General features: G+C 42.2%; 2 protein-coding genes and 1 long non-coding RNA gene across 7 annotated transcripts in view; 2 read left to right on the top strand and 1 right to left on the bottom strand.

The window, feature by feature from the left end:
- The window catches only part of klc3 (kinesin light chain 3), a 248,905-nt gene that overhangs the window by 79,123 nt on the left and 144,688 nt on the right, over positions 1–25,094 (top strand). The window lies entirely within an intron of this gene.
- LOC111570802 (uncharacterized) lies at positions 15,547–21,374 on the top strand. The gene is made up of 7 exons (XR_008602218.1): positions 15,547–15,835; positions 17,064–17,283; positions 17,454–17,555; positions 17,782–17,811; positions 18,395–18,553; positions 18,807–18,899; positions 19,683–21,374. It is a non-coding gene; the product is annotated as an uncharacterized LOC111570802 (long non-coding RNA).
- On the bottom strand, positions 21,728–23,874 carry LOC111571321 (uncharacterized). The gene is made up of 3 exons (XM_055012273.1): positions 23,854–23,874; positions 22,829–22,999; positions 21,728–22,703 (listed from the first exon to the last, which is right to left on the bottom strand). The coding sequence occupies exons 1-3, from the start codon at positions 23,872–23,874 to the stop codon at positions 22,248–22,250; spliced, it is 648 nt and encodes a 215-aa protein (XP_054868248.1). The 3' UTR covers positions 21,728–22,247.

The raw sequence follows: 25,094 nt of genomic DNA on the forward strand, positions 1-25,094 counted from the left end.
CTTATCGAGACCTTAATTTCTACGGCATCAAGGTTAAGATTACTATTTTTAGATAAACTTTGCCCACTCCCTACGGGGAAATGTGAAACCCTGGGGCCTGGACTCTTCCATCCACAAAGTGTATTTGATTCTACCATATCTGGATGTTACGAAGATCTTTGAAATTTGTAATTAAGGTCTTTGACTTCATCTCAGGTGACCTAATAAAAACTGTCTGAAAGTGGTAAAAAATTGTGGTTGCATTAAAATACACCTCATAGTCAGCTATGCATTTATTGTGATTGACTTATGAAGTTCAGCAGTCTATATCATCATTTCACACATTCTCTTTTTAAAACTGCCTATCAGTTAATTTTAAAACATTTGAATTGCCAGCAAGTTTTGAATGATGTAGTAAACGTTGAATGAAAAAGGTTCTGCAATGTTGTGGAAAAAAGGAATGTGTGCTTGTGTTTAAAATGAATACCAATAAATCTCGTCAATCATTACTATTATATAAACATGTTAATATATTTTCTTACATCACACATCCTGATGATCTCTGAAGTATCCTCTGAGAAGAAATGTGGAAGACCAAGAAGGGCAGCTGTCCTCCTATTCTGATTTGTGTCCTACATAAAGTGAGCTCATGCAATACTACAGTTCTTATGGAAGTTCACATTGACAAATTCACACTATACATACCTCTTTATCAAGATACTGCATAACACTTTGAAGGGTCAACCTCCTGCTTGATGAAATGACTGCTTTATACAACTGCAAGAGAAAAAAAAACTAAAATGAGCTGCATGTTTTGAAAAGGATAATGTGAATCAATTTTTAACCTATCTGCATCATCTTATATCACGAGTGACTAAGAGTGAGAGAAATAGATATTTTGGGTCCTTCTACGTGAAACTGCATTTACGTTATTAAGTATTTCTACAAAGAACCAAAAAGTCTAGTACATTTTTAAAAAGATGCAGGGATTGGATCTAACAAATATTTGACATTATTAGATAAGTCGTATAGAAAGCAAATTCCAGTATTTCAATCAATAAAAATAAAGAAAATTAATTTCCCGAAATTTCCCTTTTACAAGCTTCCAAATTTAAAAAAAAAAAAAAAAAAAGTGCTCCAATGTTTTGTTTAATGTGAGTGAAAATAATCTATTTGGGACAAATTTGAGGGTGTCACCATGCACTTAATGAAGCTGTGATTAAGAATTTTATCAATATTATTCAAGGATCAAGGAATCTTTTATTGTCCCCGTGGGGCAAATCACTGTACAGTCAGCAGAACAAGAGTCACAACAATCGCGGAGTACCAGTTACATAAAGCACAGACGACAACAATAAATAGGACGAACAGATTAGTCAGTCACTTGTTTAGCAGGACAATTGCAGCAGGGACAAAAGAATGCTTGAGTCTATTTGTCCTGCATCTTGGCATGATGTACCTGAGGCCTGATGGGAGCAGCACAAACTCACCAACTATTTTCTTGACCTTTTATGAATAATCAATTTAATAACCACCAGATTGATGAAAAATACAATTAACTCGTAGATTGTAGGATCATCTAGGCAAATAGCAGAATAAACTCGACAAGTCACACACAATTCAGGACAGGTGCTGCAAACCTGACAACGATGTTCATTCACAGAGCAGCCTGCGGTCCTCGAGAGGGAGCTCGGTTGTAACAGTGCGAGCAAGAGGACTATGAATTAGAGAGCGCGCGCGGCGCGGCAGATGAAAAGCGGACGCGTGAAATGCAAGAAATTAACGGTATTTCAGCTCGTTTCATTACGATACGCCGTGACAACACAAATGCTCCCTCAAACACTCGGACCATCGACAAATACGTTGAACTATATGCAGTAAATATAAAGCGTCCAAGTCTTTAGACTTCATTAACGTGTTATTTCATAAAGTTAAAACTACGGCGCCGACGGCTAAAAGCGAGCCCTGACTCTAGGTGGGGGAGGGGAGTGCGTGACGTGGACTCAGTTTTCGCGGGGCATACCAGAATATATCCAGCACTATTTTACCGTGACTGTTCCAAAACTAGCTAACTAACAAATGGGTAAACGTTAGCCAGCAGTTTCCTTGCAGGCAAATGTTGAGTTCAAAAGTTTTTTTTTTAATTGCTCCTGTCACGGTTGGAAGCATTTCTAACCTAAATGAACGCCCCTTGACTAAAATATGTCCCCCATGGACAACAGTGGTGTAATTTACTAATGCGCCATTTCAAACTTCGACCTAACGGGAGTGATTAGCACAGAGAAAACACGAAAATGTAGTCATATTCGCAAAGCTCTGTCAATGTGCTGACTTTACTCCATTTTATCACAGAAGACAATGACATTGTTATCTTAAATTTTATCGACAAAAACTCACATGCACTTTCAGAGAATAACTACCTCTCGCCGCTGTCGTCTCTTCTCCCAGCAGCAGAAAGACGTATCCCCTCCGCCCTGGTCAGTTGCACTCTGCCTGCGTCACTGGCGTCACGATTGCAGCTAGCGGGGAAAAAAGGTGTCCCTCCGCCGCTGGAAGTAGGTCCACGCTGTTTCTATATTGTTTCGTCACTAATAAAGTTGTGGTTGAAAATACGATGGTTTGCTCCATTTAGAGAACTGGTGAGCCACGCATAATTATTAGATATCTAGCTTTACAGTTTTCATATTCTGACTAATCCCAAATGATGGTATTTCTCTCTGCAGGACCCTCTCTCTCCCTCCACCCAGCACCCCGTTCTTTTTTCAGAGTATAACTTACAGAAATAAGTTAAATCAACACGAAGGTCCTGATAAAACTTACAAAATAGTTAAAGACCAATTAATTACTCTTAACTTTAATTTCTAAAAACCTTATTAAACTTGAGTTCCAAACATTCAAAACATTACCATGACAATTTGAGATGAACACAACAAGTTCACATAATTCATGGAGCTGGTAAAAAAAACCAGCCCAAAACCTGTCCTCCCCAGGTTAAAAACCTGCCCCCCTAAACTAGAACTTACCAAGTTAAAAACTACCCAAAACCTGCCCTTTTCGAGTAAAGTGCCCCTTAAAACCTGCTCTCCCTGGGTAAAAATGCCCCCAAACTCGCTACCCCTTACCAAGTAAAACTGCCCTCAAACTGCCCTCCCCTGGATTAAAAAAAACAAAAAAAAAGGCGCACAAATTTCACTCCTATTGACACTTACCTAGAAAAACTCACCCCCAACCTGCCCTCAATGAGAAAAATTACCCCCAAATCTACCGGCCACGGGCAAAAGACAGCCCAAAACCCTTTCCTCACCCAAGGAAAACTGTCCCCAAATCTACCACCCTGGGTGAAAAGTAGCCCATAAACCTCATATCCCTCTTGTAAACACTACCCCAAACCTAGCCCCTCACTCAAGCTCAAAAAAAGCCCAAATACAAGAAAAAATGCCCACAACAAGTGAAACTTGCCACCCTAAACCTTGCCCTACAACGAATAAAACTGCCCCCCAATCTACCCCCATCAAAGGTGAAAAAATGAGCCCAAAGGCTTGTACCTCATCAAGTAAAACTGCCCCAAAATCTATCCTCACCAAGTATAAAGACAGCCCAGAATCCTGCGACTCAACAAGTAAAAACTTGCCCTTAAACCCTGCCGTCCCTGAGTAAAACTATCCCCCCAAATCTGCCTCAAAGGTAAAACAGCCCCCAAACTGTCTCAGATTAAACTACTCCCAATAGTTGCCCTCCACCAAGTAAAAAAAAAAAACCTGCACCTCCTCTCAGTAAGAAACTGAAAAAACAGGAAGATTGTCACCTTTCATGACATGGTCTCAGAAAACATCAGAAATTATAACATTTATCAGGCAGAGATTCATCCTGAGAGCCCTGAAACCTGCAGAAAGATGATAAATTTAGAGGAAAAACTGAGAAATTACACCAAAACCTGCAGGAAGACATCAAGTTGAGAGGAAAAACATCAGAATTATAACATTTATCAGGTAGAGATTCATCCCGAGAGCCCTGAAACCTGCAGAAAGATGATAAATTTAGAGGAAAAACTGAGAAATTACACCAAAACCTGCAGGAAGATGCTAAATTTAGAGGAAAAACATCTGAATTGTAACATTTATCAGGTAGAGATTCATCCCGAGAGCCCTGAAACCTGCAGAAAGACGTTAAATTTAGAGGAAAAACTGAGAAATTACACCAAAACCTGCAGGAAGACATCAAGTTTAGAGGAAAAACATCAGAATTATAACATTTATCTGGTAGAGATTCACCCTGAGAGCCCTGAAACCTGCAGAAAGATGATAAATTTAGAGGAAAAAATGAGAAATTACACCAAAACCTGCAGGAAGATGTTAAATTTAGAGGAAAAACATCAGAATTATAACTATTATCAAGTAGAGATTCATCCTGAAACCTGCAGGAAGATGCTAAATTTAGAGGAAAAACATCAGAATTATAACATTTATCAGGTAGAGATTCACCCTGAGAGCCCTGAAACCTGCAGGAAGATGCTAAATTTAGAGGAAAAACATCAGAATTATAATATTTATCAGGCAGAGATTCATCCCGAGAGCCCTGAAACCTGCAGAAAGATGTTAAATTTAGAGGAAAAACTGAGAAATTACACCAAAACCTGCAGGAAGATGCTAAATTTAGAGGAAAAACATCAGAATTATAACATTTATCAGGTAGAGATTCATCCTGAGAGCCCTGAAACCTGCAGGAAGATGCTAAATTTAGAGGAAAAACATCAAAATAACAACTTTTATCAGGTAGAGATTCATCCCGAGAGCCCTGAAACTGCTGGAAGACATTAAATTTAGAAGAAAAACTGAAAAATTACACCAAAACCTGCAGGAAGACATCAAGTTTAGAGGGAAAAACATCAGAATTATAACATTTATCACGTAGAGATTCATCCCTGAGAGCCCTTGAAACCTGCAGAAAGATGCTAAATTTATAAGAAAAATATCAGAATTATAACATTTATCAGGTAGAGATTCACCCTGAGAGCCTGAAACCTGCAGAAAGATGATAAATTTATAAGAAAAAAATCAGAATTATAACATTTATCAGGAAGAGATTACACCCTGAGAGCCCTGAAACCTGCAGGAAGATGCTAAATTTAGAGGAAAAAATAGAATTATAACATTTATCAGGTAGAAATTCATCCCTGAGAGCCCTGAAACCTGCAGAAGATGCTAAATTTAGAGGAAAAACATCAAATATAACATTTATTGGGCAGAGATTCACACTGAGAGCCTTGAAACCTGCAGAAAGATGCTAAATTTATAAGAAAAACATCAGAATTATAACATTTATCAGGTAGAGATTCACCTTGAGAGCCCTGAAACCTGCAGAAAGATGCTAAATTTAGAGGAAAAAAATCTGAATTGTAATATTTATCAGGCAGATTCATCCCGAGAGCCCTGAAATCTGCAGGAAGACGTTAAATTTAGAGGAAAAACTGAGAAATTACACCAAAACCTGCAGAAAGACGTTAAATTTATAGGAAAAATATCAGAATTATAACATTTATCAGGTAGAGATTCACCCTGAGAGCCCTGAAACCTGCAGGAAGGCATTAGATAGTATGCCAGCAGGCAAGGCACCTGGTCCTGATGGTTTCCCTGCTGAATTTCTTAAACATTTTTGGTCAATGTTAGCACCCCTTTTCTTCAGAACAGTGACAGAGATTAAAAATAGTGGTTATATCAGTCCGCACATGAATACAGCTGCAATTAAATTATTATTGAAACCGGACAAAGATCCTACGCTTCCCTCTAACTATCGACCTCTGTCACTAATCAACACCGACATCAAAATTATCTCAAAAGCTCTCGCCTCTAGGCTGGAGAAAATCATCCCGTCAATAATTCACAGCGATCAAACAGGATTCATAAATGGCCGACACTCCACCAACAATATCAGAAGACGTCTAAATCTAATCTCTTTGATGCAACGCCACAACAAAGAAGCTATTGTTATGTCACTGGACGCAGAAAAAGCCTTTGACAAAGTTAATTGGTCCTTTCTCTTTGCTGTGCTCCACAAATTTGGCTTCGGAGAATCATTTATCCAGTGGGTATCAGCTCTGTACAACTCACCCAAGGCTACAGTCACCACTAATGGGATCACTTCACAAAGCTTCAGTCTGCAAAGGGGAACGAGACAGGGATGCCCACTCTCTCCCTTATTGTTTGCGATCTTTATCGAACCATTAGCAACAGCTGTACGTCAGAACACCGATATCAAAGGTATCTGCGCTCTGGAGTCTGAACATAAAATTAACCTATACGCAGATGACATTTTACTTTATCTACAAGAACCCAAAACTTCAGTAAAGGAAGTATTTAACCTCATCACAACCTTCTTGCGTCTTTCAGACTACTCCGTCAACTGGTCAAAATCAATTATATTACCTTTAACAGAAAACTCGTGGAAGCCCGCAGCCCAAAACTCGCATTATTCTTTTCCTACTGGCAACATCAGATATCTGGGCATAAATATTTCCTCCAAACTCTCAGAATTAGTTCACCTGAACTTCACTCCACTTTTGGACAAAGTCTGTGATGATCTGAGGCGTTGGAACAACCTCCCCATCTCCCTTTTGGGACGAATAGCTACAGTCAAAATGAAAATATTACCTAAAATCAACTATCTTTTCTCCATGATTCCATTTAAACCCACATCAAAGTGGTTCCAATCGTTAGACTCCGCTATTGGTAAATTCTACTCAAAGAATAAAAAGGCTAAAATCAGTTTGACTACCCTCCAGAAGAATAAATCCGAAGGGGGACTGGAGGCTCCCAACTTCATGTATTATTATTTATCCAACCAAATACAATATCTCACCAAATGGATACATCCTCATGAAGAATATAACTCCTGGCTGGAACTAGAACAGTTAGATTGTAACCAGATCAAAATCTCTGACCTTCCCTGTATCACTTCTGCCCTTAAACATCATTCCTGCTTCAAGAACCCTATGATCGCTTCCACCTTGTCTGCTTGGTGGAAAGCACTGGAAATCACAGGCTCCCAATTAAAACCCAGTATACTCTCCCCAATCTGGCACAACCCTGATTTTGCAAACAACAAAATAGCTCTTTATTTCAGCACATGGGCAGAGAGAGGAGTCACTCACCTCCATCACCTTCTGGATGATAACACATTTAGGACATATATAAACTTATTCCAAACATTTGAAATAAGAAATGGAAATTTTCTTCAGTACCTACAGATAAAGAAGACAATTACAAGTAGAATTCCATCGCTTCAGACTACTCTACAGCCAACGGATTTACAGCCACCTGAATTTGTCGAATACATTGTGAAACTGTCTCCAAGAAATAAGAAGAATCTCTCAAAAATTTATGGTTTACTCTCAAAGACACACTCTATACACCTACCAACTCAAAAATGGGAAAAAGACGTATCCAAATCTTTTGACTCTGATTTTTGGACCCAGATCTGTGAAAACACATTTAAAATGACTAAAAACACCAGCTTACAATTGATCCAATTTAAGGTGCTTCACAGAACGCATATAACGCAATATAAACTGTATAAAATGAGCTTCTCACGCTCAGACACATGTACGCAATGCACCCAAAACATGACGGACACTTACTTTCACGCTCTGTGGCTTTGTACACCCGTCTATCAATTCTGGGTAACAATCACGCAGAAACTCTCCAATATTTTGGACTGCGGGATTCCGCATTCCCCAAACGTTTGCCTAATTGGTGATCTAACGCAAACAGCCCTTCCAGACATTCATATCCAACCCACACTTGCAGCTATCGCCATTGCCAAAAAAACTATTTTAGTTAACTGGAAAGATAAGAAAGCCCTCAACATCATCCATTGGCTGAACCTCCTCACAGAACACATTTCACTAGAGAGAATATCTGCTATCAGAAAAACCAACTGGACTCCTTCAAAGAAAAATGGTCTCCATTTATTAAATCAATAAATATTAATCTATAGCCTCCGCTTGTATGTGGGCGTATGCCACTTCCCTCATAAAACTGTAATTATTATTCTGTCTGTGTGTATGGTCTGACTATTCTCTGCTTTATTTCAGTTTATTAACCCTCTACCTTTTTAAGTAGGATGGCACCATGGACTTCAAGGCTGTGTGCATACACTGGTGGTGTCCCTTCCCTATTGCTCTTGGGGTTGCTCTCTGGCTCTGCGGGGCTGCGTGGCTCGGGCCCCTCTGCCTGGGGGTGGGTGTCCCCGGTGTCTCTCCCTTTGAGCCCTGGGTCTGCTGGGTTTGTGCGCTCTCCTGGGGCCTTGGGGGTGGCGGCGGCTGGTCTCTTCTGGGGCGCCCTGGCTGGCCCTGGGGTTTGGGGTGGGTCGGCCCTCCGGTCGCTCCCCTGTCCCTTCCTGCTCTGCTTCCTTCCTCCTCCCTTCTCTCCTGCCTGGCCGCTCGTCCTCGTCCCTCTCCCTCCCCTGGGGGGGCTGGGGGCCCTCCGCTGCCTGGGGGTCTGGCATGGGGGCCTGGTGGTCTCTCTGGGGGGGTGGCTCTGGCTTATCTGGGCACAGGCCTTGGTACTTGCCTGTGTGCCGCCACTGGAGATAAATTTCTGCTGGCTGGGGGCTTCTGTCCGGGCCCGGTGCTGTCCTGGGGAGTAGTGGGGTGGGTGGGGTCTCGGTGGTGCTGCGGGGTGGGCGCCCTGCATCCTGGACGTGCCGGCTCCGGAGTGGGCGTGGGGGCTCATGGCCCTTGCTTCCTGGTGGTGCGGCCTGGTCCTCCCTCCAGGGCAGGGTGCTGCATGCAGCTGGCCCGTGGTGGGGCTACGGCGTCTGCCGGGGCGCTGCTCTAGCGCTGCGACTTCTGGGGGTTTTGGTGCTGGCTGGGCCGGTCGGGTTCGTGTGGGCCCACCTTGGCCTCTTGCCTCCGGGCTCTGGGGGCCCTCTGCATCAGTACCGGTGGTCTTACTACCTGTCTCCCCCGCTGCTCTGTCCTCATGGGCCGGATCCACACCAGACTGCCTCTTACTGTGCACTTCACATACTTCACACATCACTGTATATAGTTACTCTTAGGCACGTATAGGGACACGACAGTTAGGGCCCTGAGAGCAGGTGGGGGCAGGGGTGGGCGGGGTTGGGGTTTGGGTGGCGGGTGGGTCCTCGTGCCCTGGGCCGCCTGGGTCGGTCTGGGCCCGCTGGGGGTGTCGGTAGCTGCTCCCTCTTGTTCTCCGGGTTCGTGTCGTTCACGGTGGCCCCGGTGGCTCTCTGGGGGTGCCGCCCTGTGGCTCCTACTGCCTGGGGGGAGGGGTGCCCTATGGCTTGGCCCTGCCTTGCCGTGATTGCTGTTCTGGGCTTCGGGGTTCTTCACACTTGCATGTTTGATCAGGTCTCGCCAGCTACTGCCGAGTCCCATTTCAGCGAATGATGGGACCCACCAGAATGTGCTGAGAATCTCTCCAGAGTCTCTACCCTAAACTCATTCTCTCTTGCACTAGTATCCTCTTCTGGCCTATTCTATTCTATTCTATACTATCAAGACATCCACAATTATGGTGCTCAGTACCATTTGTTTAATTATTTATTTATTGAATCTATTTTTCTTTTGTGTTGGTTTGGTTTTCTTTTCTTTTTTCAATTTTTTTTTTTTATTGATGGACAGTTAGTAGTTGGGAATAACACACCACCGTACAATCTTTAATTGCAATAGCTCCGCCTGTTAATTTCTATCCCTGTTCGTCCTGTTCGTCCTGTTCGTCCTGTCCAGTCTTTGTTTCCCCCACACATCACTGAGGTGTAGCACTGCCCTCCCTGGCTTATAATAGGGAATTCTAATAAAGAATGTCTGCTTAGCTTTCAGGGAGGGCCGGTGATGGTCACACACATGCACTAAATATTAAAATATTTGGCTGCAAGACTAAAATATGCATCAATCTCATACAATGTTGACACCTCTTTTGTGGAGTTAAACAATGAGAACAAATGCAGACAAAAAAAAAAACAGAATGCACTGAAACTTTGCCCCCACTAGCTTAGCCTCGCTGTAGCACGCAGCTCAAAGGGGCGTGTCCTATCTACTCATTCATATCTATGAGAGCAACGGTAGCTGCACATAAGGACGCCTGACGTTGATTAGCTGCGTAAATACCATTATATACAGTCTATGGTAAATACGTATGTGAATCGCATCATTGGCTGCAGCAGTCAGTCACCGGTCACTCACTGACTCACACTGAAAAATAGCACAGAATGAATTGTTACGTGTTTATTTTATTTATAATTTAGGTTGGATTTTTTTTTTCTGTGCGCGGAGACTGTGTCAGCAGTGCACAATTGCGCATGCACGCGCGCAGCTTAGGGAACAGTGGTCAACACTGAAGAAAATCAATATCACCAAGGCAGCAGGTCCAGACGGGGTGCCCGGCCGGGTCCTGAAGGCATGTGCAGACCAGCTAGTAGGCGTGTTTACGGACATTTTCAACCGGTCCTTACAGCAGGCTGTAGTCCCCACATTCCTTAAATTCACCACTATAGTGCCCGTGCCCAAGAAACAGGCAGTGAAATGCCTGAATGACTACCGCCCAGTTGCCTTGACACCAATAATAATGAAGTGCTTTGAGAGGCTGGTCCTGCATTACATCAAGGACATCATTCCTGCTGATCTGGACATCCACCAGTTGCTTATAGGGCAAACAGATCAACAGAAGACGCCATCTCAACTGCCTGCACACGGCCCTGACCCACCTGGAGGGCCCCAACACCTATGTTAGAATGCTATTTGATGATTTTACATCAGCATTCAACACCATCTCCCCCCATAAACTGATAACCAAGCTTGGCCATCTGGGACTAGACACCACACTCTGCTCCTGGATCCACAGCTTTCTCACCGGCAGACCACAGAGTGTCAGAGTAGGAGAGGTGACATCATCCACACTCACACTGAGTATAGGAGCACCTCAGGGCTGCGTCCTCAGCCCGGCCTTGTTCACCCTTTTCACACATGACTGTACCTCCATCCACCCCTCCAACACGACAGTAAAGTTTGCTGATGACACCACCATAGTGGGATTAATATCTGACAACAATGAGACCCACTACAGGGAGAAGGTCCAGCACCTGGTCAGCTGGTGCTCTGAAAGTGACCTGGTGATGAATACCATCAAAACAAAAGAGATCATTGTGGACTTGAGGAGAGCCAGAAAAATGCCCCCCCCCCCCCCCCCCCCAACCTCTCTGCATAAAGAGGAGGTGGAGAGGGTCAGCAATATCAAGTACCTGGGTCTCCACATCACCAGTAATCTCACATGGACCTCCAACGCCTCCCACTTGGTGAAGAAGGCTCAGCAGAGACTTTTCTTTCTGCGGAGGCTGTCATTAAAAACAAAAACCAGCAGACTGCAGAACAGCTTCTTCCCCAGAGCTGTCGCTGCCATCACACCCCCCACCCATTGCCCCACCACCCAGTCATTCCCCCCTCCCAGTTCATCTATGCAATAAGAACTCTATTTCAACACTGGACCACTTTATCAGCACTGATCACTTTACTTTGTTTGTATATAGTACTTTGATTCTTCTTTTTATTATTTGAGAGTATTTTTAAACTATTTTTATTATTTTCACTGCTGCTAATTGTCGCGTTCTTCAGACAAATTTAATTGTACTTCTGAACAATGACAATAAAGGCTCTTTAAGTCTTTAAGAAATGCAAAAAAAAAGTTTAAATCTCATATCTAAATAATCTGGAATATAATTATTAATCAGCTTGATAATTACTTTATATTAACCTTTAATTATTGTCTTCTGTGTTTGAATCGGATGAATATGTTGTGATGTAATAAAGAAAAATGGACTTCAAGGCTGTGTGCATACACTGGTGGTGGTCCCCTTCCCTAGTTGGCTCATTTCGGGGTTGCTCTCTGGCTCTGCGGGCGTGCGGTGGCTCGGGCCCCTCTGCCTGGGGGTGTGGGTGTCCCCGGTGTCTCTCCCCTTTGAGCCCATGGGTCTGGCTGGGTTTTGGTGCGCTGCGTCCTGGGGGCCCTTGGTGGTGGCGGCGGCTGGTCTCTTCTGGAGGGCGCCACTGGCTGGCCCTGGGGTTTGGGGTGGGTCGGGCCCTTACCGGTCGCTCCCCTGTCCCTTCCTGCTCTGCTTCCTTCCTCCTCCCTTCTCTCCTGCCTGCCGCTCGTCTCGTCCCTCTCCCTCCCCTGGGGGGGCTGGGGGCCCTCCGCTGCCTGGGGACTGGCATGGGGGCCTGGTGGTCTCTCTGGGGGGGTGGCTCTGGCTTATCTGGGCACAGGCCTTGGTACTTGCCTGTGTGCCGCCACTGGAGATAAATTTCTGCTGGCTGGGGGCTTCTGTCCGGGCCCGGTGCTGTCCTGGGGAGTAGTGGGGTGGGTGGGGTCTCGGTGGTGCTGCGGGGTGGGCGCCCTGCATCCTGGACGTGCCGGCTCCGGAGTGGGCGTGGGGGCTCATGGCCCTTGCTTCCTGGTGGTGCGGCCTGGTCCTCCCTCCAGGGCAGGGTGCTGCATGCAGCTGGCCCGTGGTGGGGCTACGGCGTCTGCCGGGGCGCTGCTCTAGCGCTGCGACTTCTGGGGGTTTTGGTGCTGGCTGGGCCGGTCGGGTTCGTGTGGGCCCACCTTGGCCTCTTGCCTCCGGGCTCTGGGGGCCCTCTGCATCAGTACCGGTGGTCTTACTACCTGTCTCCCCCGCTGCTCTGTCCTCATGGGCCGGATCCACACCAGACTGCCTCTTACTGTGCACTTCACATACTTCACACATCACTGTATATAGTTACTCTTAGGCACGTATAGGGACACGACAGTTAGGGCCCTGAGAGCAGGTGGGGGCAGGGGTGGGCGGGGTTGGGGTTTGGGTGGCGGGTGGGTCCTCGTGCCCTGGGCCGCCTGGGTCGGTCTGGGCCCGCTGGGGGTGTCGGTAGCTGCTCCCTCTTGTTCTCCGGGTTCGTGTCGTTCACGGTGGCCCCGGTGGCTCTCTGGGGGTGCCGCCCTGTGGCTCCTACGGCCCGGGGGGAGGGGTGCCCTATGGCTTGGCCCTGCCTCGCCGTGATTGCTGTTCTGGGCTTCGGGGTTCTTCACACTTGCATGTTTGATCAGGTCTCGCCAGCTACTGCCGAGTCCCATTTCAGCGAATGATGGGACCCACCAGAATGTGCTGAGAATCTCTCCAGAGTCTCTACCCTAAACTCATTCTCTCTTGCACTAGTATCCTCTTCTGGCCTATTCTATTCTATTCTATACTATCAAGACATCCACAATTATGGTGCTCAGTACCATTTGTTTAATTATTTATTTATTGAATCTATTTTTCTTTTGTGTTGGTTTGGTTTTCTTTTCTTTTTTCAATTTTTTTTTTTATTGATGGACAGTTAGTAGTTGGGAATAACACACCACCGTACAATCTTTAATTGCAATAGCTCTGCCTGTTAATTTCTATCCCTGTTCGTCCTGTTCGTCCTGTTCGTCCTGTCCAGTCTTTGTTTCCCCCACACATCACTGAGGTGTAGCACTGCCCTCCCTGGCTTATAATAGGGAATTCTAATAAAGAATGTCTGCTTAGCTTTCAGGGAGGGCCGGTGATGGTCACACACATGCACTAAATATTAAAATATTTGGCTGCAAGACTAAAATATGCATCAATCTCATACAATGTTGACACCTCTTTTGTGGAGTTAAACAATGAGAACAAATGCAGACAAAAAAAAAAACAGAATGCACTGAAACTTTGCCCCCACTAGCTTAGCCTCGCTGTAGCACGCAGCTCAAAGGGGCGTGTCCTATCTACTCATTCATATCTATGAGAGCAACGGTAGCTGCACATAAGGACGCCTGACGTTGATTAGCTGCGTAAATACCATTATATACAGTCTATGGTAAATACGTATGTGAATCGCATCATTGGCTGCAGCAGTCAGTCACCGGTCACTCACTGACTCACACTGAAAAATAGCACAGAATGAATTGTTACGTGTTTATTTTATTTATAATTTAGGTTGGATTTTTTTTTTCTGTGCGCGGAGACTGTGTCAGCAGTGCACAATTGCGCATGCACGCGCGCAGCTTAGGGAACAGTGGTCAACACTGAAGAAAATCAATATCACCAAGGCAGCAGGTCCAGACGGGGTGCCCGGCCGGGTCCTGAAGGCATGTGCAGACCAGCTAGTAGGCGTGTTTACGGACATTTTCAACCGGTCCTTACAGCAGGCTGTAGTCCCCACATTCCTTAAATTCACCACTATAGTGCCCGTGCCCAAGAAACAGGCAGTGAAATGCCTGAATGACTACCGCCCAGTTGCCTTGACACCAATAATAATGAAGTGCTTTGAGAGGCTGGTCCTGCATTACATCAAGGACATCATTCCTGCTGATCTGGACATCCACCAGTTGCTTATAGGGCAAACAGATCAACAGAAGACGCCATCTCAACTGCCTGCACACGGCCCTGACCCACCTGGAGGGCCCCAACACCTATGTTAGAATGCTATTTGATGATTTTACATCAGCATTCAACACCATCTCCCCCCATAAACTGATAACCAAGCTTGGCCATCTGGGACTAGACACCACACTCTGCTCCTGGATCCACAGCTTTCTCACCGGCAGACCACAGAGTGTCAGAGTAGGAGAGGTGACATCATCCACACTCACACTGAGTATAGGAGCACCTCAGGGCTGCGTCCTCAGCCCGGCCTTGTTCACCCTTTTCACACATGACTGTACCTCCATCCACCCCTCCAACACGACAGTAAAGTTTGCTGATGACACCACCATAGTGGGATTAATATCTGACAACAATGAGACCCACTACAGGGAGAAGGTCCAGCACCTGGTCAGCTGGTGCTCTGAAAGTGACCTGGTGATGAATACCATCAAAACAAAAGAGATCATTGTGGACTTGAGGAGAGCCAGAAAAATGCCCCCCCCCCCCCCCCAACCTCTCTGCATAAAGAGGAGGTGGAGAGGGTCAGCAATATCAAGTACCTGGGTCTCCACATCACCAGTAATCTCACATGGACCTCCAACGCCTCCCACTTGGTGAAGAAGGCTCAGCAGAGACTTTTCTTTCTGCGGAGGCTGTCATTAAAAACAAAAACCAGCAGACTGCAGAACAGCTTCTTCCCCAGAGCTGTCGCTGCCATCACACCCCCCACCCATTGCCCCACCACCCAGTCATTCCCCCCTCCCAGTTCATCTATGCAATAAGAACTCTATTTCAACACTGGACCACTTTATCAGCACTGATCACTTTACTTTGTTTGTATATAGTACTTTGATTCTTCTTTTTATTATTTGAGAGTATTTTTAAACTATTTTTATTATTTTCACTGCTGCTAATTGTCGCGTTCTTCAGACAAATTTAATTGTACTTCTGAACAATGACAATAAAGGCTCTTTAAGTCTTTAAGAAATGCAAAAAAAAAGTTTAAATCTCATATCTAAATAATCTGGAATATAATTATTAATCAGCTTGATAATTACTTTATATTAACCTTTAATTATTGTCTTCTGTGTTTGAATCGGATGAATATGTTGTGATGTAATAAAGAAAAGTACACTGTAAATGTAAACTTTGGCCTGACTAAAGATGGACAAGTGCATTTAACCTAATTTATCCTATTTTTCAAAGTTTACTTTCTTACACCGAGTTTTCTCCACTTTTTACCCACATACTTGTTTCATTTAATTATATGTACTTGGTTTTTCTGAGTGCACAGCATGGTTTGTGGTATGAGACTTAAGTTTCAGAGCTGTGCGCATGTCCATTTCCGGTTAGCGCGCATTTACCGGAAGCAAGCCGTTCAAATCCGATCACGCAGACCCTGGGCTCTCACGGAAGGTTGGCTCTAACGTTGATTTCGGTAAGTGTACATCTTCTGTTTATCAATGTAAAGTTATTTTTGGAATGAGAATTGTTCAAAGAAGCCAGCCAACAACTCCGACTCTCCGAGATCGTTGGCATGTTAGTCTGTGTTTCTGTGCCGGCGCGCGCGTGTTGAAAGAGCAGACGTTAAAAAGTTAGCGGCAACTCAACATGAGCGAATCCGAATAAAAGTGCTTTGACTCGGTCTAAACAGCCTGAAGCGAACACTAGTGTAGTGCTAATCTGTAACATGTCTTCCCCTGTTCCTGCACCAGCCCCGCCATCTGTTAGCTGCTCGAACAGCGCGCGCTGCTAATTTCGCAGTTTTTAAGCTAACCGTTTATTTTAACGGGCTGTGCAGGAGGGCGGCTGCTAACGTTCGGCTACCTGCCTGCAAGTGAAGCACGGCACTTGCAGGCAGGTAGCCAAACGTTAGCAGACCTACCGACCTGCATGCATTTTGCGTAGCCTGTACTCATTTCTAAATCTAAGTATGCTGGTAAAAATTGATGCTCTGAAAGTACACATGACTGTCGTTAATGTCTCGGGATTTCCAACGGGCTCGAGTTTCTGTCTGTGCATGCTGAGTCGCCAAGGACTAGAGAAGCAGAAGAGTTTGATCTATCACGTCGCTGAAAAAAAGAGTTCAACTGCAGTCAGTCACACAGTAGAAAAACTATCTGCTCCCGTGCTGGTGCAGCTCTTTGCCTCACTAAACTGCACACTGTACATGACGTGACTCACCAAATTAAAGCTGTTATATGCAAGCTTTGTAGAAAGGAGCATATGTAATCGATGTCCAACATGAATTTGTTTTTAGCTTTTTAACATTTTTTATGTCTTAAACAATGAAATGATATGTAATTGTGAATTATGAATTTTGCATCATATTTAAACCAACCTAAATTCTCACATTGTGAGTCTTGCTATCATGATAATAAAGTATTAATACTGTCAGTATTAGTGTAACGGATAACTAAACACTAGTAAACCTCCCACCTGATACCATAAGAGTGGTGCTGTAAAGAAAATTATTATTATTATTATTATTATTATTATTAAAAGTAAAGAGGTGGTACTCGAAACACTGTCAAAGGTTGTCAGGTCTGCAATATTAATCAGTTCATCATATCATGTTTAGATATGAAAGACATGAGAATCAGGTAGCACATGACTGTTAAAATAACATTTAATCATTTTTTGTGTTTATTCTTTTCTCAATATAGACTATCTTAGGTGGTGTCTGGCAGTGAAGTTGGTGGCAGTTTGAAAAGAGTTACCCTCGGTCACCAAGACTTTGTTGGCCACCAGGGTACCAGATAATCATCTTACTCAGTCAGACCAGCTCAGCAACCGCAGTTTTCGTGTCTGTACACCTCCTCCTCACTGCTGCGTCATTGATAAGAAGCTCTCTCAGTAGACTTGACCAAAAATCTTTTAGAGATGGTATTGTCTTTCTTAAAAAGTTTTATTTCATGTTTATTTTTGTGTCTTAATTTGATCCACCATTGCGAAATTATTGTATTAAAAAGTTTTGTTAAAAAAAATAAGATAAATGTGATTAAAAAGTTTTTTGGAATTGTTTTATAGACAACTGTTTGCTGTTTCCACAACAGATCCAGACTGTACAAGCTCAAGTTTACAAGTAAAGAAAGGACAATCCTCAAAAAGAAAGTCTTGGATTGTGGCCAACTGTCCTCCACTGAGAATCAAATCAGGTTTGTTGTTCTTTATTCAAGAATTCTGTTCATGTCTTCTCTGTAAAATTATTCAAAATGTTATTGTGCTATATTTCAAATTTGATCATTCAAAATATAACGATGAATAATTAGTAGCATCTCAAAAGACAGGTTGCTAATCTCAAATATTTCAACATTAGTCATTCATAGGTGGGCAATGTCTCTTTTAGTCTAATTTTTTGTTCTCCTGTGTTTTTTTTTCAAGTGTCTACTGGAGGAGGCATGCATTGAACATGTAGGTTTTGCGCTTTTGTCTCTTTAAAACGTGGCCAGCTATTAAAGCATTACAGATTGAAGCATGGTGGCTTCACAAGAACCTCCCCAATACCATGTCTTCATCAGCAGTGTATTTGCACATTCAAATCGTTTAATGCCTTGAAGGTTCATTTATCCAGATTTCACTCACAGATGACCAGTGAAAAAGATGATGTGCAAACATTTAGTTGTCAAGTGTGTGAATTTAACGAGCCCTGCAGTGAAAATGATTTTTTTTACACATTTGCACAAGCATCTGAAATTGATGCAAAAAGTGCAGTGCCCCTATCTGGATTGTGACTTTGAGACAAATGTATACTCTACTTTTAACACACACAAAAGTAGGAATCATGACCAGAAATATTCTACATCTAGTCTGCAGTTCAAACCTGTTGTTTCATTAGATTAATTGATTAATCATTTAGTAGGCCTAACACGTCAATTTCTGCAATTTGGTCATTACTTTTTGAGAAGTGTATTGTATACAACAGTCAAATAGTCTCTTGGCATTGAAATGACTACTGTAGTGTAGTAAACAATCCTTTGTTTTTTTGTTTTTTAAGGTCTTTGCTGAGTTCTACAGAGTTACCAGTAAGAACCTTAAGAAAGACTTCTACGAAGCTCTTGACCACCACACCACTCATCTCATTGACCTCTTCAAATCCAGAAAAGGAGTTGTCGGCCAATCACTTGGTCACCTCTTCCAGCCAATCAATTCACAAGTAAGTGTTTCAGATTCTTCATTATTACCACCTTATGGTAGTGTGCTTGCTTGCTTTTACTAGGCCTACAGCTGCTGCTACTACTACTTCGTAAAACAACTTCTACCACAATACAAGTAATTCTTTGACTACCTCAAGCACTTAGAATTCATAGTTGTAACTTGAGCACATGCATATATGCATTTTTTTTAATGAATAATTTTGCCTTTCCTATAGTCTTCTGCTTATTGTTTTTTGTAATCTTTTCCATGAGACAAATGGCATCACCACAACACGCACTGTTGTCCTGCAATGTCTGCCCCTGTATCTTGGAGATAATTCCAGTGAATTCTTCCTCAGCTGCTCAGTAAGTACATTTATAATAGTGATCCTATGACCATTGTACAGTGCACATTTTAGGACACTGTCAGACATCAGGTTCCGTTCTCAGATTTCAGAAAATACCACATTGTTCATGTCTTGTATAAATAAACCCCACTGATTTCATACCCTTTGCAGGAAAATCATCTTGCAGAACACCCATTTTTTTAAAAATAAAAAACAGTAATAAAATAATGGCTTTGTTTTGTTAAAATTTGGTTTGAAATATCTAAGAAAAAAAATTAAGATATTTTTTGAGAATATGCTGCTACACTGTTTGGCATGATCCTGTTTGGTCTGTTGGCTTGAGGCTGCTTGGTCTGGAGCTGTTTTGTTTGAGGCCTATTTGTAGTCCATTGATCTGACAAAGTTTTCCCAGTGACCTGAAGCTTTTTAGTCTGAACACCAGTATTATTTTGTCTGATGCCAGAGAACTGAGACTGAGGTCTGATGTCGTAAAATGTACATCGCACCATTGAGTAGTACGCTAGTAAAATTAGCTTAAAAAAATTCCACACACAAACAGCCTTTATGGATTTTTTTAAAAATGCATTTTGTTAAGGCTTGGTGCTGAAATACGTCCAGTTCCACCTGCTCATGGTCTTTCACAAGAGCTCTGTAAGACACTATTCCTGAGTGCAGTTTTTTTTTCTATGCAATTTTAAATTATGAACCCTGCAGAGCCTTTGGTTACAGGAGTATACAAACTATTACCGTGGGTCATAAAATTCTACCTAAACTTATTTGTGTTCTTTTACTTTGAATACAGGATTCAGACACTGCAGATGACTTCACTCAGGTTCCTGTTGGGGTTCTTAACGTCATGACCAGCGACATGCCACCATTGATTAACAGCGTTGCAATCATCCTTGAAGGAAACCTCGTCATGGATGACATTCCTACAACCTCTCAAGCACTTTGTCTTCTCTTTGGCTTAATATATGCACTTCATCTGGATTACCCCAAAGTTATGAAGAACACATTCGAATTCATCCAGAAGATATTGTTGAACATCGGACAACAAAAGCTCAGCCCAAAACTGCAAACATTAAAAAAATGCTCTTTTGGGCTAGATGTTGTGGCTAGGGAGAGCTATGCTGGTGTGTCCACAAGTGTGGTTTGTGAATGAGTACAATTGGGCTGAACATTTATTTTTACCTAATTGAATATTGTATTTTACTTTCATCTTTTTTTAATGTTTTAATGTTTTGATAATGAAACTGTGACAGAATACTTGTTTTGTGGAGCTGCTGAGGTCTCCATATCGTTTTCTCCAGAAATAAGAAAACATGTTTGATACACAATGCAATGAGATCCCTCTCTCAAAAATAATCGTCAGAGTAACTGTTAAAAGAGTAGCAGTATGTTTTGTTTTTTCTTGATTTTTGGTTCAGCCTTTTTTCATTTCATTATCTGGCTCAGTATTATGAGTGCTCAGTTACTGAGAACTCATTAAAAACTGTTGAAAATGAGCATACAGTTTTTGATGTTTAGTATTTGTGCTTCTGCAACACAGGTTCAATAGTTGTTAAATTGTTAAGAGCTGACTTGTAGCTGCTTTGAAAGCGTATGTCCAAGTACAGTTCTATGTAATAATCCAGTTTTAATTATCAGGTTTTATTAAGGTTTTAAACTTTTACAGACTTAATGTTGACTGGTCTGTTTGTTGCTGTGAGACATAATGGAAAGTGTCCACTGTGAATCAAAAGCCTTCTGTTAGTTTATACCAGACCAATCGGCCCACCTCACTCACACTCATTCTCACTTTTAAGTCTCATTTTGTCATACATCACGTACTGATTTTCACTCATACTCACTGACATCCACTTTCTGTCTCACACGCACTCAATCGCATGCACACACACACACACTCACTCACTCGCACACATTAATGCTCATACAGTCAATCTCTCTTACAAACACATAATATTGAGGAAATAACCTGGAGAAATGCAGAACATAGAATCTGAACCAATCAGCAAACAAGGATGGATTTGCCTCTAATTGCGTAGCATCATTTATGCACCCTGTTTTCTCTCCTCTACTCACTGACTGGCCTGGTTTGCCACTAACAGAAGGGTTTCAGCCAGTGCTGAACAATTAATTGCAGTATTAATAAAAATAACCATATAGCCAAGGACTATTATTCAAATTACAGTATATGTAATTTTTGATAAATGTCAAATTTGGTTAACTTGGTTAATTTGGTTTAAAATCAAAGTATTGTGGTGCTACAGAGATGGTCTGACCTAAAAACTGTATAGAAAATGCATTGTCAGTGTAGCAGTGATTAACACTATTTTATTTGTTTTCATTTATCTATCAGCCCCCCAATTGTTCAGCCAAACTTGATCTTTGATGGTCTCTTTCTAGACAATTTTCAGAATTAACAGCATTTTGATTGTTGTTGTTGTTTATAAATACAGAAATAGGAAAATAAATTATGGTTTTCATAATACCATTTTGTGAGTTCTTATTTTTAAGTTAGCTGAAGTGGATTACACTAAGATACTTTAAGTGTAATGTATTACAAATTTCAAGTAATGCCCACTTGTTTTGGCAGAATATAGTAAGTTCATGTGACTCAAAATATTCAAGTTGTAACAGCTTGATTTGAATTTTACTATACTGAGATAAATTAAGTGCTCACAACTTCAAAAAAAGTATAGCTTACTTGAATATAATAATTTCAAGGTACTTCTCACAAATAAGTTCGTTTACTTAGTTTTCCCAAGGTAATCGGTTTCCTAAATTTCATTAAGTAAACTCAACTTGTCAGAATTTACAGTGTACCATGACACTTGTCTGATTGGAATGAAAACACAAAACCTTAAGTTATGTTTAATTTACTTGATCTTAATGAGTGTTTCTAATGTTAATGATACAGACACACAATAGCCTTGTCTGGGTGAATTTGAGATGTAAATCAAAATTTACATTCAGATCTATTTTTTATAAAAGATTCCCTCTCACACTGAGTATAAATTAAGTTTTACCAGGTAGATTTTGCCACACTGGTATACAGAAAAAGCTAATTAAAATAAAACAGGTTCCATTTTGTATATATAAAACATCTTAAGTATTTCAGTAATGGAGATTCAGAGGTAAATACCAAACATATTTGTCATGTGCAATTTAAAGTTCAGCCAGAGGGAGGCAGAGAAACCACAAATAAGAACCTAGTTGTCTTGTGGAGCAGAGTTACATGCCACAAACATTTGGTGTCCAGGAGACTATATTGAGACCTTTCAAAATAAATGCATTGATTTTTTGTGTTTTTAAACACTTCTGTTAAAGATCTCTTGTTGAATTAAGATAAGACACCGGATTGCCTTCATTTTCTCTGCCATACCGGAATAGAAGTCTGTCTTGGAGCTACACCGCCTGGGCAGATTCTGAATGGTGAACTGGTCTTGCAACATTGCCGCGTTAGTTTCAGGCAAACAAAGCAGAACTCCTTATGACATCGAGGACATATAACATTTTTGCAGTTTTGTCTACTATGTTCTATCTTCATGCCACATGTAGGACAGAGTCGGATAGAGGGGCAGCTGGTGACGCCCGCCACCTCCGGCAGGTCGATGGATTTGCATGTCTGCAGCAGTTGCAGGTCCCTGTTGATGCAGTCATCATTGCCACAGCGGTCCGATCGAGGAGCTGAGCCCTTCCATGGCTTCTGACACTGCCAGCAGAACTGATAGGTTCCCCCCTGATCAGCTGTGCATATGATACATATGACACTCAGGTTGGAAAGATCCTTCCTCTCCATGTTTGTTTTGCACTGGGGACACTGATGGGGGAGAACAGTGAAGAAAAAATAAACATCAGTCCACTTGATTTGGTTTTAATGTTTAAATCAGAGTAAATCCCTGAAAAGTCAGCATTAATACAACCACAGAGCACTGGACCACTTACTGGCTGAAACTCGCAGTGTCTAGCAGCAGCCATGCGGGCCATGTTGTCCTCAAAGTGCTGCATTTCCTCAACAGATAAATCTGCCAGTCTGCGCACCTCTTGGTACGACCACGCCTTATTGCACCTTGTGGTCCCCTCTACCAGTGCAGGGCATTTAAATGTGTAATGCCCCTTAAAACACAAAGAAAAATCATTTTGAAATGACAGAAAGCAATCAAGGGACTTTTTACTTAAGTAGAATATTGAGGTAATTAAGAGATCTGACTCTACTTGAGCATTTCTCTTTCTTGCAAGGTTATACTTCTGTTCTCCTACTTTTCATATATTTTTCACTCCATCAAGGAACACGTTGGAGTTTTGTGGCGATAAGCGTCTGTCTGTCTGTCTGTCTGTTCGCAACATTACTCAAAAACCGAATAACGAATTTGGATGAAATTTTCAGGGAAGGTCAGAAATGACACAAGGACCAAGTGATTAGATTTTCGGCTTCTAGTCTGGATCTATGGATTTGTTAAAGACTTCTGTATCATTGCGAGATCGTGGTCACTGTAACTATGATAACAAGTGAACACTACGTCAGTTGCCTGCTGACGATCACAAAATTGCGATCCTACTGCAAATCGACTGCTGTGGACTTATCGGGACTTATCTGTTGGAAATCATACAAGGAACAATTGATTAAATTGTTGGGGTGTTTCCGAGTTCCATGTATATATATATATATATATATATATATATATATATATATATATATATATTTTTTTTTTTTTTTTTTTTTTTAAACGAAGTAAAGGGATTCGATGTGGTCAAAACAAACAATGGTTTATTCGCCCTATCAGGGAGCCATGAGCACCTATTGCATGTATTGAAGTGACTACAGTCACATTTGAACGTTACAGCTACAGATATTCCTGTTGGACTCTGAAGATACTGTGCTGCCATATTTGTATATTTAGCCTACATGTACTCAAAGGTGGATTAGGAACATGTCATTAAATCAAATCCTGTCAATCACCACAATTCACTCTAATCTTCCTCTGTGACATCTTTAAAAGTATCTTCTGCCATTATTAAACCAGCCAGGGTGTTTGGGAAGACACAAATCACACAAATATATTATTTGTTTTGACCAGGTCGGATCCCTTTACTTCCTTTAAAAAAAAAAAAAAAAAAAGTATTGTCAGTGGTTAACGTGCTCTGAAATGACGGTTAGGACGTGGATGACTGAACGAGTTTTTATTGTTTTCTGAGTGACTAGTTTAAACAACGTGGTCTCAGTTTGTTCCGATGTATTTTAGCAAATCAAGCTGATGTTGTGCTGCGTGTTGTTCTGATGGGAGGCTGCTGAGGGTCTGAGTGTTTCTGAGAACAAACCCGAGTTAAACCTGAAGTTCTGCTCTGGATCTGTTCCACTGAACACACAAACTAACACACAACACAGCAGTGGACGTGCTTTCATGTTGTGGGTTTTCTTGGTGAGACAATAAATAGTTGTCTGACTCGTTATTAACCAGGAAGCCTGTGTTAAGTTGTGATTATCCCCAGTTGACATGGACGTGTTTCCTGAACAATCACCAGGTGTTAAACACCTGACAGGATGACAGTGATCCATATAGATGAAGCAGAATGCTTGCAGAGCTGATCGGTAGCATAATGAGTAAAACAGTGGTTTCGTAATTTTATCGCTGGATTACGTGGTTTCGAATCCTCTCACCTACTTGAAAAATACGTGTTTTTTATTTCGGCCCGCATATTTCTTTTTACTGTCTGTAGATGATATTTACATGGATATAGACTTTATTAAGTAGTGATGCCGACGTTTTTCGGCGAGGTCTTCTTTATCTGGTATCTTTATTTCACGTAAATCCAGGTCTGACCGTGACGAATCTGCGGACGAAACATCTGGAGACGGAAACTATCACCAGTTAACCTGATCACCAGTCAAACTGGAACACCGGAAACTGCTGCTGCTTCTTCTTCTTCTTCTGCGGCTGCTACTGCTTCCGTTTCTTCTTCTACGGCTCATATAAATGTCGCTCCCTCGGCCTCCATAGAGAGCAGCAAGAATTACTACAATCGCCTGTTAGAAGTAAATAAAGTGACGTGTAGTTGACAGCAGTCGGTATAATATTTACCAACAACTACATCACACCAGAAACAGGTTTAGTCTGTCCTGCAGGTTAAATGTAGTTCACCAAAACCAGGGTTTCTACTACACGTGGAGGGATTCTGAAGTTTTCAGTCAACATGCTTTTCTGTCCATTCT

Source organism: Amphiprion ocellaris, chromosome 7 (genome assembly GCF_022539595.1).
Source record: "Amphiprion ocellaris isolate individual 3 ecotype Okinawa chromosome 7, ASM2253959v1, whole genome shotgun sequence".
In the NCBI taxonomy this organism is placed as follows: Eukaryota; Metazoa; Chordata; class Actinopteri; family Pomacentridae; genus Amphiprion; species Amphiprion ocellaris.

What these genes read in the sequence shown, in the direction of transcription:
- LOC111571321 (XM_055012273.1), bottom strand. Translation starts at nt 23,874, where the DNA reads ATGTCACAGAGGAAGATTAGA. An exon ending in TGTCACAGAGGAAGATTAGA is followed by an intron (nt 23,000 to 23,853) that starts GTGAATTGTGGT and finishes TTGTGTTTTAAG; the next exon opens with GGGCATTACACATTTAAATG. An exon ending in GACACTGCGAGTTTCAGCCA is followed by an intron (nt 22,704 to 22,828) that starts GTAAGTGGTCCA and finishes CTCCCCCATCAG; the next exon opens with TGTCCCCAGTGCAAAACAAA.